The sequence below is a fragment of the Nerophis ophidion genome, linkage group LG09 (assembly GCF_033978795.1).
Source record: "Nerophis ophidion isolate RoL-2023_Sa linkage group LG09, RoL_Noph_v1.0, whole genome shotgun sequence".
NCBI lineage: Eukaryota > Metazoa > Chordata > Actinopteri > Syngnathiformes > Syngnathidae > Nerophis > Nerophis ophidion.
The window spans coordinates 8,913,176-8,927,344 of record NC_084619.1 but is presented as its reverse complement, the minus strand read 5'-3'; the positions used below and the strand labels follow the sequence as shown (position 1 = coordinate 8,927,344).

General features: G+C 39.3%; 1 protein-coding gene across 1 annotated transcript in view; it reads right to left on the bottom strand.

Annotated features, from left to right (window-relative positions):
- crtac1b (cartilage acidic protein 1b) overlaps nt 1–13,823 on the bottom strand; it is a 143,438-nt gene extending 129,615 nt beyond the window's left edge. Inside the window, exon 1 of the mRNA XM_061909917.1 lies at nt 13,573–13,823. Coding sequence (XP_061765901.1) covers nt 13,573–13,599 — 27 coding nt within the window. The 5' untranslated portion in view covers nt 13,600–13,823. The remainder of the gene's footprint in view (nt 1–13,572) is intronic.
- Nucleotides 13,824–14,169: the final 346 nt, after the last annotated feature.

Below are 14,169 nucleotides of genomic sequence, written 5' to 3'. Positions count from 1 at the left end.
AACCTGCAACCCTCAGGTTGCTGACACGGCCACTCTACCAACCGAGCTATGCCGCACTGTCTAATATGTTTGTGTGTATGCTTCAGTATTTGGTGAACATCGTTTTGTCCTACTAATTTCGGCGGTTCTCGAACTCACCATAATGTGTACTGTGACGCAACAGTTTGTTTACATGTAAAACCTTCCATTCTTGCGTTGTCTAATTTTGTCCACCAAACATTTTATACTGTGTGTGAATGCAAAAAGGTGACCTTTGTTGACGTTATTGACTTGTTGGAGTGCTAATCAGGCATATTTGGTCCGTGGATGACTGCAAGCTAATCAATGCTAACATATTATTTATGCTAGCTTGTTTACATATTGCATCATTATGCCTTATTTGTAGGTATATTTGAGCTAATTTAATATATTGTACTTTTATACTCTTTTTTTATAATTTATATTTGCATCTCTCATGACACATTTCAGATAGTTGTTCCAGACCACAGCAAACATTACCTAGCTTGCCAAAGATTGTAATAAATCTTTTAAAAGAAGACAGCCTGCCGTTTCCTTTAACTTGGACACACATCTACAACTTGCGGCCCGCGGGCCTGAACCGGCCCGCAAACAGGTTCAATCCGGCCCACGAGGTGAGTTTGCTGTGTGTAAAATTTAGCTGCATTTTTAAATTAAATCAATCAATCAATGTTTATTTATATAGCCCCAAATCACAAATGTCTCAAAGGACTGCAAAAATAATTACGACTACAACATCCTCGGAGGAACCCACAAAAGGGCAAGGAAAACTCACACCCAGTGGGCAGGGAGAATTCACATCCAGTGGGACGCCAGTGACAATGCTGACTATGAGAAACCTTGGAGAGGACCTCAGATGTGGGCAACCCCCCCCCCCCTCTAGGGGACCGAAAGCAATGGATGTCGAGCGGGTCTAACATGATACTGTGAAAGTTCAATCCATAGTGGCTCCAACACAGCCGCGAGAGTTCAGTTCAAAGCGGATCCAAGACAGCAGCGAGAGTCCCGTCCACAGGAAACCATCTCAAGAAGAATCCGTTGTTCTAAATGTGTCCACTGGATGTCACAATAGCAATTCTGTTAGGCACACAAATAGTTTATACCGGGTTCGAGCAAGTATACCAAGCAAGAATCACATGATAAAGCGGGGCTGCGATTATTCCCCCTCGACCCAATGTAAAACTAGTTTTAAAAAAACTTAAAGAAAGTGAACCATGTGAGATTTACTACAATGCTGTCATGTCAGTCTTTTAAGTTTTTGTTTTTGGTTTGTTGAAATTGTTCACATATTGCACAGCGTTTGCCCTGCGATGAATTGGTAATTTGTCCAGGGTGTACGCCACCTTCCGCCCGATTGTAGCTGAGATAGGCACCAGCGCTCTTCGCGACCCCAAAGGGAATAAGCGGTAGAAAATGGATGGATGGATGGCATTGCACAGCTTTTATGATGCCCAGAAGGCAGGGAGTAACTCAGCCCTCTTGAATTTCTTCGTTAGTTTGTAGGGTTTGTTGGGTTAGCACAGGATTAATAACCGCAAATGATAAATGAAGTAGTTAATAATAGTTTTTATCTATGCTTTTTGTTTTTTGTTCAATCCTAGATGGGCTGTGACTTAAGATGTAATTGTTTTAAGTCCATTGTGTTATTCATGGCAATTTTAAAACTGCACCAATATTTTTCCCTCTGAATTTTCAACTAACTTGAAGTGTGTCAGGAGTATATTTGTAATGTGTACATTTTCAGAATGTGCTTGTTCTATTTTGGGCCGAAGTAAAACAAAGGAAATAAGCTGAAGTTGTCGTAGTTGTATTTTTAAGTTATTATGCCATGATTTTGTCCGGCCCACATGGAAATGGATTTTCCTCCATGCGGCCCCTGAGATAAAAATGAGTTTGACACCACTGCCTAAGGTCATTAAAAGCCAGTAATTTCCAGGAGTTACCTCTATAGGTGTATAACAGGGGTCGGGGTCCTTTTTGGCTGAGAGAGCCAAGAAGCCAAATATTTTAAAATGTATTTCCGTAAGAGCCATATAATATTTTTTCTAACACTGAACACAACAAAACACGTGCATTTTTAAGAAAGACCAACATTTATAGAGAGGTCTCTTATTCTTTGTAATAACATTGTTATTCTGAAGCTAACTGTGGAGGGGGCGTGGCCTGCGGGCCTGCAGGGAAGCAGGGTGTTGCCAGGACCGGCCCCGAATTCAGCGACAGGTGCGCAGACGGCCCACCTGGGCCTTTTTATCTGATCACCTGTCGCTATGTTATAAGCAGCAGCCAGGAGGAGAGACCGGCTTGGGGCTAGAAACCAGAGCGCGAGCCAGAACGAAAGAGAAAAAGACAATTGCTGGAAAGCAACTGAGAGACTTATTGAAAAATAAAACAATATTGTAACCCTGAAACAGGCTCTCATGTCAGTGCTTGGTGGTCTGAAGAACCCCCTGGTTGGGCAAGCCCCACACTAACCAATAATAAATAAATGACTTTTTACCAACTTCTGGAACATAAAAATGCATGACAATATTTTATATTTTGAACGTTATTTTTAACACTGTGATTGCAAGTGGAATTATTCATTATTTATCGTGTTAAGCAATGTCAGCTCAGATTTATCCGAGAGTCAGATGCATCAAAAGAGCCACATCTGCCACAGCTGCTAGACTTTTGACAAGAACAAGAAAGTTTGATCACATTACGCCTGTACTGGCTCACCTGCACTGGCTTCCTGTGCACTTAAGATGTGACTTTAAGGTTTTACTACTTACGTATAAAATACTACACGGTCTAGCTCCATCCTATCTTGCCGATTGTATTGTACCATATGTACAATACAAGAAATCTGCGTTCAAAAGACTCCGGCTTATTAGTGATTCCTAGAGCCCAAAAAAAGTCAGCGGGCTATAGAGCGTTCTCCGTTCGGGCTCCAGTACTCTGGAATGCCCTCCCGGTAACAGTTCGAGATGCCACCTCAGTAGAAACATTTAAGTCTCACCTTAAAACTCATTTGTATACTCTAGCCTTTAAATAGACCTCCTTTTTTAAACCAGTTGATCTGCCGCTTCTTTTCTTTTTTCTCCTATGTCCCCCCCCTCCCTTGTGGAGGGGGTCCGGTCCGATGACCATGGATGAAGTACTGGCTGTCCAGAGTCGAGACCCAGGATGGACCGCTCGCCTGTGTATCGGTTGGGGACATCTCTACGCTGCTGATCCGCCTCCGCTTGGGATGGTTTCCTGCGGACGGGACTCTCGCTGCTGTCTTGGATCCGCTTTCAACTGAACTGTCGCGGCTGTGTTGGAGCCACTATGGATTGAACTTTCACAGTATCATGTTAGACCCGCTCGACATCCATTGCTTTCGGTCCCCTAAAGTGGGGGGGTTGCCCACATCTGAGGTCCTCTCCAAGGTTTCTCATAGTCAGCATTGTCACTGGCGTCCCACTGGATGTGAATTCTCCCTGCCCACTGGGTGTGAGTTTTCCTTGCCCTTTTGTGGGTTCTTCCGAGGATGTCATAGTCGTAATGATTTGTGAGACATTTGTGATTTGGGGCTATATAAATAAACATTGATTGATTGACATCTGGCTCGCGAGCCATAGGCTCCCTACCCCTGGTGTATAATGTCGTAAAAATGCGTAGAATAAGTATTAATTTTCAAAATTTCTGTCAACGAAGATTTGCTTCAGCCTGCGACACGTAGTCGTTTTGATAGTAGGCTCTTATAGCTAATATAGACACTTCAAAAGTAGAAGCATTTAAGTCTCACCTTAAAACTCATTTGTATACTCTAGCCTTTAAATAGACCTCCTTTTTAGACCAGTTGATCTGCTGTTTCTTTTCTTTTTCTTCTATGTCCCACTCTCCCCTGTGGAGGGGGTCCGGTCCGATCCGGTGGCCATGTACTGCTTGCCTGTGTATCGGCTGGGGACATCTCTGCGCTGCTGATCCGCCTCCGCTTGGGATGGTTTCCTGCTGGCTCCGCTGTGAACGGGACTCTCGCTGCTGTGTTGGATCCGCTTTGGACTGGACTCTCGCGACTGTGTTGGATCCATTGTGGATTGAACTTTCACAGTATCATGTTAGACCCGCTCGACATCCATTGCTTTCCTCCTCTCTAAGGTTCTCATAGTCATTATTGTCACCGATGTCCCACTGGGTGTGAGTTTTCCTTGCCCTTATGTGGGCCTACCGAGGATGTCATGGTGGTTTGTGCAGCCCTTTGAGACACTAGTGATTTAGGGCTATATAAGTAAACATTGATTGATTGATTGAGTTACGTTATGTGTTGTCTTCATTATAAAACTTATATACTGCTTTTCATTTTTTGCGGCTCCATACAGTTGTTTGTATTTTTGATCCAATATGGCTCTTTCAACGATTTGGGTTGCCGACCCCTGCCTTAGATAGAATACATCAAGCATTAATCTTGAAATAGGAAAGGGGCTGCAATTTGCTATGAGACAGGACGTAAAGTCGTCCCTAATAATTCAGTCGGGGGAAGGAAGTGTGAAACCCACAGGGGAGCTGCATTGACAAAATAGTAGGGAGATGTCTTGTCCACTCAAGGACATCCAGCCTGTATTCGTCACAGTGAATTTCCACTTTTCAGTTGAACTTAGAACATCTCTCCAAGTGTAAGTGGTCACAGACCGTTCTCTCTACTCTATTGGTTTTGAGGACATAACGTCTTCTCGCTATCTCACCGCCGCCTGAGTACGAACAAGAAGCATATTTTTTTTTTTTTTTAGGTAAAAACAGTCAAATACCATAAAATAGCCTCCGGGATAATGTGTCGTCTAAGGCCTGGAGAAATGTTTTCACTTTGGGTTATTTATACCGGCATTAAGAGGCCATTACGGCAGCGTGCAGCATCAGCATGTGCCTTGTGGAGCGTTCATGCTCAGCTCTGATCCTGATAACACTGCGACAAAGAGCCGGTGGGAGACGTTCAATTTCAAAACACGCTCTCGCACCGTCTCTTTTTGCTGTGAAGGACACCCCCCCCTGCTGCAGAGCGTACAAACACACACCGGGCTGGACTAGTCCCTGCCAATGACACTTAACTTTCACTCTCGGTAATCAACATCCACCATTAAAGTGAAGCTCTGATTTATCCATCAATGGCTATAGCGGCTCCTCCAGGGAACAATACTTACAACACAGTTTATAGTTTGAACAATATATAGTATATAGCAGGGGTGTCAAACTCAAATACAGAGTGGGCCAAAATTTTAAACGGAACAAAGCCGCGGGCCAAGGTTGAACAAAATAACCTTTTAATAGGGACCCAAACAAGTTTTGCATTAAATATTGAACAAGCAAGGCTTATATAACTTTAGTGACATGCAAAATCCAGTTTCAAATAATAATAATAATAACTAAAAAAATATCAATGGCATTTCAAATAAAATCTAAATAAAAATGTTATGCCTTTTTTTGTATTTGCAATCTTCTGAGGTAAATATCAATTTTTTTTCCACAGGCTAATAATACATTTGAAAATAAAATAACAATAATGAATGAACCAAACATTCAAGCCTTGAAGTAGCAAGAGAAAATGCATGAATAAAACGTTAATTATTGGTCAGTTTGCTGGAAGTTTCCCGGAAGTGTTAGTGCTGCAAGGGGTTCTGGGTATTTGTTCTGTTGTGTTACGGTTGCGGATGTTCACCCGAAATGTGTTTGTCATTCTTGTTTGGTGTGGGTTCACAGTGTGGCGCGTATTTGTAACAGTGCTAAAGTTGTTCATACAGCCACCCTCAGTGTGACCTGTATGGCTGTTGACCAAGTATGCCTTGCATTCACTTGTGTGTGTGTGTGTGTGTAAAAGCCACAAATACTATGTGACACGCTGTTAGTATGGAGGAAAATTGGACATGACGACAGGTTGTAGAGAAGGCTAAAGGCAAGGCTTATATAACTTTAGTGACATGCAAAATCCAGTTTCAAATAATAATAATAATAACTAAAAAAATATCAATGGCATTTCAAATAAAATCTAAATAAAAATGTTATGCCTTTTTTGTATTTGCAATCTTCTGAGGTAAATATCAATTTTTTTCCACAGGCTAATAATACATTTGAAAATAAAATAACAATAATGAATGAACCAAACATTCAAGCCTTGAAGTAGCAAGAGAAAATGCATGAATAAAACGTTAATTATTGGTCAGTTTGCTGGAAGTTTCCCGGAAGAGTTAGTGCTGCAAGGGGTTCTGGGTATTTGTTCTGTTGTGTTACGGTTGCGGATGTTCACCCGAAATGTGTTTGTCATTCTTGTTTGGTGTGGGTTCACAGTGTGGCGCATATTTGTAACAGTATTAAAGTTATTTATACAGCCACCCTCAGTGTGACCTGTATGGCTGTTGACCAAGTATGCCTTGCATTCACTTGTGTGTGTGTGTGAGTGTGTGTGTGTGTGTGTGTGTGTGTGTGTGTGTGTGTGTGTGTGTGTGTGTGTGTGTGTGTGTGTGTGTGTAAAAGCCACAAATACTATGTGACACGCTGTTAGTATAGAGGAAAAGCGGACGTGACGTCAGGTTGTAGAGAACGCTAAAGGCAAGGCTTATATAACTTTAGTGACATGCAAAATCCAGTTTCAAATAATAATAATAATAATTAAAAAAATATCAATGGCATATCAAATAAAATCTAAATAAAAATGTTATGCCTTTTTTTCTATTTGCAATCTTCTGAGGTAAATATCTTTTTTTTTCCACAGGCTAATAATACATTTGAAAATAAAATAACAATAATGAATGAAGCAAACATTCAAGCCTTGAAGTAGCAAGAGGAAATGCATGAATAAATCGTTAATTATTGGTCAGTTTGCTGGAAGTTTCCCGGAAGAGTTAGTGCTGCAAGGGGTTCTGGGTATTTGTTCTGTTGTGTTACGGTGCGGATGTTCACCCGGAATGTGTTTGTCATTCTTGTTTGGTGTGGGTTCACAGTGTGGCGCATTTTTGTAGCAGTGCTAAAGTTGTTTATACAGCCACCCTCAGTGTGACCTGTATGGCTGTTGACCAAGTATGCCTTGCATTCACTTGTGCGTGTGTGTGTGTGTGTGTGTGTGTGTGTGTGTAAAAGCCACAAATACTATGTGACACGCTGTTAGTATGGAGGAAAAGCGGACGAGACGACAGGTTGTAGAGAACGCTAAAGGCAAGGCTTATATAACTTTAGTGACATGCAAAATCCAGTTTCAAATAATAATAATAATAATTAAAAAAAAATATCAATGGCATATCAAATAAAATTGAATAAAAATGTTATGCCTTTTTTTGTATTTGCAATCTTTTGAGGTAAATATCATTTTTTTTCCAAAGCTAATAATACATTTGAAAATAAAATAACAATAATGAATGAAGCAAACATTCAAGCCTTGAAGTAGCAAGAGAAAATGCATGAATAAAACGTTAATTATTGGTCAGTTTGCTGGAAGTTTCCCAGAAGTGTTAGTGCTGCAAGGGGTTCTGGGTATTTGTTCTGTTGTGTTACGGTTGCGGATGTTCACCCGAAATGTGTTTGTCATTCTTGTTTGGTGTGGGTTCACAGTGTGGCGCATATTTGTAACAGTGCTAAAGTTGTTTATACAGCCACCCTCAGTGTGACCTGTATGGCTGTTGACCAAGTATGCCTTGCATTCACTTGTGCGTGTGTGTGTGTGTGTGTGTGTGTGTGTGTGTGTGTGTGTGTGTGTGTGTGTGTGTGTGTGTGTGTGTGTGTGTAAAAGCCACAAATACTATGTGACACGCTGTTACTATGGAGGAAAAGCGGACGTGACGACAGGTTGTAGAGAACGCTAAAGGCAAGGCTTATATAACTTTAGTGACATGCAAAATCCAGTTTCAAATAATAATAATAATAATTTAAAAAAATATCAATGGCATTTCAAATAAAATGTAATAAAAATGTTATGCCTTTTTTGGTATTCGCAATCTTCTGAGGTAAATAGCATTTTTTTCCAAAGCTAATAATACATTTGAAAATAAAATAACAATAATGAATGAACCAAACATTCAAGCCTTGAAGTAGCAAGAGAAAATGCATGAACAAAACGTTAATTATTGGTCAGTTTGCTGGAAGTTTCCCGGAAGAGTTAGTGCAGCAAGGGGTTCTGGGTATTTGTTCTGTTGTGTTACGGTGCGGATGTTCACCCAAAATGTGTTTGTCATTCTTGTTTGGTGTGGGTTCACAGTGTGGCGCATATTTGTAACAGTGCTAAAGTTGTTTATACAGCCACCCTCAGTGTTACCTGTACGGCTGTTGACCAAGTATGCATTGCATTCACTGGTCCGTGTGTGTGTGTGTGTGTAAAAGCCACAAATACTACGTGACACGCTGTTAGTATGGAGGAAAAGCGGACATGACGACAGGTTGTAGAGAACGCTAAAGGCAAGGCTTGTATAACTTTAGTGACATGCAAAATCCAGTTTCAAATAATAATAATAATAACTGAAAAAATATCAATGGCATATCAAATAAAATTTAGATAAAAATGTTATGCCTTTTTTTCTGTTTGCAATCTTCTGAGGTAAATATCTATTTTTTTTCCACAGGCTACTAATACATTTGAAAATTAAATAACAATAATGAATGAAGCAAACATTCAAGCCTTGAAGTAGCAAGAGAAAATGCATGAATAAAACGTTAATTATTGGTCAGTTTGCTGGAAGTTTCCCGGAAGAGTTAGTGCTGCAAGGGGTTCTGGGTATTTGTTCTGTTGTGTTACGGTGCCGATGTTCACCCGAAATGTGTTTGTCATTCTTGTTTGGTGTGGGTTCACAGTGTGGCGCATATTTGTAACAGTGCTAAAGTTGTTTATACAGCCACCCTCAGTGTGACCTGTATGACTGTTGACCAAGTATGCCTTGCATTCACTTGTGCATGTGTGTGTGTGTGTGTGTGTGTGTGTGTGTGTGTGTGTGTGTGTGTGTGTAAAAGCCACAAATACTATGTGACACGCTGTTAGTATAGAGGAAAAGCGGACGTGACGACAGGTTGTAGAGAACGCTAAAGGCAAGGCTTGTATAACTTTAGTGACATGCAAAATCCAGTTTCAAATAATAATAATAATAATTAAAAAAATATCAATTGCATATCAAATAAAATCTAAATACAAATGTTATGCCTTTTTTCTACTTGCAATCTTCTGAGGTAAATATCAATTTTTTTCCCACAGGCTAATAATACATTCGATAATTAAATAACAATAATGAATGAAGCAAACATTCAAGCCTTGAAGTAGCAAGAGAAAATGCATGAACAAAACGTTAAATATTGGTCAGTTTGCTGGAAGTTTCCCGGAAGAGTTAGTGCTGCAAGGGTTTCTGGGTATTTGTTCTGTTGTGTTACGGTGCGGATGTTCACCCGAAATGTGTTTGTCATTCTTGTTTGGTGTGGTTTCACAGTGTGGCGCATATTTGTAGCAGTGCTAAAGTTGTTTATACAGCCACCCTCAGTGTGACCTGTATGGCTGTTGACCAAGTATGCCTTGCATTCACGTGTGCGTGTGTGTGTGTGTGTGTGTGTGTGTGTGTGTGTGTGTGTAAAAGCCACAAATACTATGTGACACGCTGTTAGTATGGAGGAAGGGCGGACGTGACGACAGGTTGTAGAGAACGCTAAAGGCAAGGCTTATATAACTTTAGTGACATGCAAAATCCAGTTTCAAATAATAATAATAATAACAAAAAAAATATCAATGGCATATCAAATAAAATTTAAATAAAAATGCTATGCCTTTTTTTCTATTTGCAATCTTCTGAGGTAAATATCATTTTTTTTCCAAAGCTAATAATACATTTGAAAATAAAATACAAATAATGAATGAACCAAACATTCAAGCCTTGAAGTAGCAAGAGAAAATGCATGAACAAAACGTTAATTATTGGTCAGTTTGCTGGAAGTTTCCCGGAAGAGTTAGTGCTGCAAGGGGTTCTGGGTATTTGTTCTGTTGTGTTACGGTGCGGATGTTCACCCGAAATGTGTTTGTCATTCTTGTTTGGTGTGGGTTCACAGTGTGGCGCATATTTGTAACAGTGCTAAAGTTGTTTATACGGCCACCCTCAGTGTGACCTGTATGGCTGTTGACCAAGTATGCATTGCATTCACTTGTGCGTGTGTGTGTGTGTGTGTGTGTGTGTGTGTGTGTGTGTGTGTGTGTGTGTGTGTGTAAAAGCCACAAATACTATGTGACACGCTGTTAGTATGGAGGAAAAGCGGACGTGACGACAGGTTGTAGAGAACGCTAAAGGCAAGGCTTATATAACTTTAGTGACATGCAAAATCCAGTTTCAAATAATAATAATAATAATTAAAAAAATATCAATGGCATATCAAATATAATTTAAATAAAAATGTTACGCCTTTTTTTCTATTTGCAATCTTCTGAGGTAAATATCATTTTTTTCCACAGGCTAATAATACATTTGAAAATAAAATAACAATAATGAATGAACCAAACATTCAAGCCTTGAAGTAGCAAGAGGAAATGCATGAATAAAACGTTAATTATTGGTCAGTTTGCTGGAAGTTTCCCGGAAGTGTTAGTGCTGCAAGGGGGTCTGGGTATTTGTTCTGTTGTGTTACGGTGCGGATGTTCACCCGAAATGTGTTTGTCATTCTTGTTTGCTGTGGGTTCACAGTGTGGCGCATATAAACAGTGCTAAAGTTGTTTATACAGCCACCCTCAGTGTGACCTGTATGGCTGTTGACCAAGTATGCCTTGCATTCACTTGTGTGTGTGTGTGTGTGTGTGTGTGTGTGTGTGTGTGTGTGTGTGTGTAAAAGCCACAAATACTATGTTACACGCTGTTAGTATGGAGGAAAATCGGACGTGACGACAGGTTGTAGAGAACGCTAAAGGCAGTGCCTTAAATGCACGCCCCCAATATAGTTGTCCAGGTGGAAATCGGTAGAAATTCGGGAGAATGGTTGCCCCGGGAGATTTTCGGGAGGGGCGCTGAACTACGGGAGTCTACCGGGAAAATTAGGAGGGTTGTCAAGTATGTGTCTTAGCGGTGAATGCGTTGTTACAGCGGCACCGACGCTGTAACACCGGCGGGCCAGCTCTAATGCTAAATTGATATTGCCTCAAGGGCCAAATTAAATTACACGGCGGGCCAGATATGGCCCGCGGGCCAGAGTTTGACACCCATGGTATATACTGTATATAATGTATTTATTTAAATGTTTTCCTTTTTTTTTTATAAGCCAAATTTCGCATCAGTCATCACTTTTGAGTATGCATGCCTTTCAAATGTTTTTGTCAAATATTAACAATATACTAAATATTACAAATAATCAAAAATAATATCACTAAAATGAATACAAAGCGTGTGTACTAATAACCAACATTACCTGTATATAGAGTAATGCATATTCTGTACATCCATAAAAATTCTCATTATGAAAGTAGTATAAGTCACAACATTGATCTATGACCCTGCATGCATTTCATTAGATTTACATTAACATAGTAATATAACTTTAAAAAATGTTATATCACAATTTATAGTTTGAACAATATAGTAAGTTATCATGTTAAATACAGTGTATCATATATTTATTTTTTTTTTTTTCCTTTTTTATAAGCCACATTTAGCATCAGTCATCAGTCTTTTAATTATGCATGCCTTTCAACATTTTTTTGTAAAATAATAACAATTTTGAGTTTAAACCCCGGCCGAGTCAAACCAAAGACTATAAAAATGGTACCCATTGCCTCCCTGCTTGGTACTCAGCATCAAGGGTAGGAATTGGGGGTTAAATCACCAAATATGGTTACCGGGCGTGGCACCACTGCTGCCCACTGCTCCCCTCACCTCCCACGGGGTGAACAAAGAGGATGGGTCAAATGCAGAGGACACATTTCGCCACATCTAGTGTGTGTCTGATAATCATTAGTACATTAACTTTAATTTACAAAATATTTAAAAAAAACAAAAATAATATCACTAAAAGGCATTAAAGATGGTATACTGATAACCAAAATGTCCTGTATATAGAGTAATGCAGTGGTTCTCAAATGGGGGTACGCGTACCCCTGGGGGTACTTGAAGGTATGCCAAGGGGTACATGAGATTTTTTTTAAATATTCAAAAAATAGCAAAAATCCTTTATAAATATATTTATTGAATAATACTTCAACAAAATATGAATGTAAGTTCATAAACTGTGAAAATAAATGCAACAGTGCAATATTCAGTGTTGACAGCTAGATTTTTTTGTGGACATGTTTCATAAATATTTATGTTAATTGTTTATTTTTTGTGAATAAGTGTTTAGAATTAAGTTCATGAATCTAGATGGATCTCCATTACAATCCCCAAAGAGGGCACTTTAAGTTGATGATTACTTTTATGTGCAGAAATCTTTATTTATAATTGAATCACTTGTTTATTTTTCAACAAGTTTTTAGTTATTTTTACATCTTTTATTCCCAAATAGTTCAAGAAAGACCACTACAAATAAGCAATATTTTGCACTGTTATACAATCTAATAAATCAGAAACTGATGACATAGTGCTGTATTTTACTTCTTTATCTCTTTTTTTCAACCAAAAATGCTTTCCTCTAATTAGGGGGTACTTGAATTAAAAAAAATGTTCACAGGGGGTACATCACTGAAAAAAGGTTGAGAACCACTGGAGTAATGCATATTCTGTACATCCATAAAAATTCACATTCTAAAAGTAGCATAAGTCACAACATTGACCTATGACCCTGCATGCATTTCATTCGATTTGGATTAACATAGTAAACAATATTAAAACACAACTACTTGGCAAAGATTTTGTGGTATAACTTAAACAAATGTGTGTAGATTTTTTTTTAATGAGGGAATTAACTAAATTGACTTCATACTTCATGTTATTCTATTCTGTGTTATATGTCTTTTATGTTGCACGATTGCGCCAAGTAAAATTCCTAGTTTGTGAACCCGTTCTCAAACAACGGCAATAAAAACTTTTCCGATACACACATAACTTTATTGCACCTTCTATAAATCTGCAAGAAGCAGTGTCCCAATAATTAAATAATTCTAAGTTTTACCAAATACCGTATTTCCTTGAATTTCCGCAGGGTATATAGTATGCGACTGATTTGAATTACTGCCGGGTCAAACTCGGTTCCCAAAATAATTAGCGCATTATTAGTATTACCGCCTGGTCAAACTCGTGACGTCACGAGTGAAATTCCCCTGTCAGCATTTTCAAAATGGAGGAGGCTGATTTCAATACCGGTGATTTGAAATCGCATAAAGGTAAGAAGATTAAGAGCTATTCAGTAGGATTTAAGGTCCAAGCTTACATCACACTCAATTTTTTACTGCATACCTTTAATGAGTGCCGTAGTGAGAAAAGGTTTTAAATTAATTAGCGCATGCTTACTTTTACCACATGCCTTTGGTAAGCGCAGGAATGAGAAGAGGTTTTCAATTAATTAGAGCCCAGGCGGCAATTCAAATAAATACGGTACATAAACTTAAAATAAACTTTATATTGTCTCTTCTAGCACATCATTTTAACAGCTTTAATAGGTACTCACAGATGTGAAGGGAAAAAACTCCAGCATGAAGACAGGAAGAGTCCCTATCCCGGTTTAGATGTGCCCTGAAGTCCGCGCTCTTTTTTCCTTCACCACTTATTCCCCTTAACAACTTCCAAAGGATATCCTTTATGATATTTCGGGGGCGGCGATCGCAGCCAATCAGAGCGCGACTTTTTGAATAATTAAAAAAAACAGCCATAGAGAAGGCAGGGAGGCTGGGGGTGGGCGGGACCTCAGGTGTTCACTCACAGTGATGTGAGAGCGGGGCTCAGCTGGGAGGAGGACCGCGACGACGAGGCTCCGATGCGATTATCAAGACTCCTGTTTCAACCATGTGAGAGGCACTTTAGACACTGTCTGTGTTTCGTGTACACATGATTTGTTTAATTATATACCGGCACATATTGAGAAAAAAAACAGAAAAAAACCCTGTTTCAGGCAACTTCCGCATTTTATAACCACGTGATCTGGTTAGCTTGCTCTCTGATGGTTCATTAATAATTATCATAACAATAACAATTGGGTTTTAGTCATAACTTTTATTTAAATCCTACTGAAACCCACTACTAGTTTATATATCAATGATGAAATCTT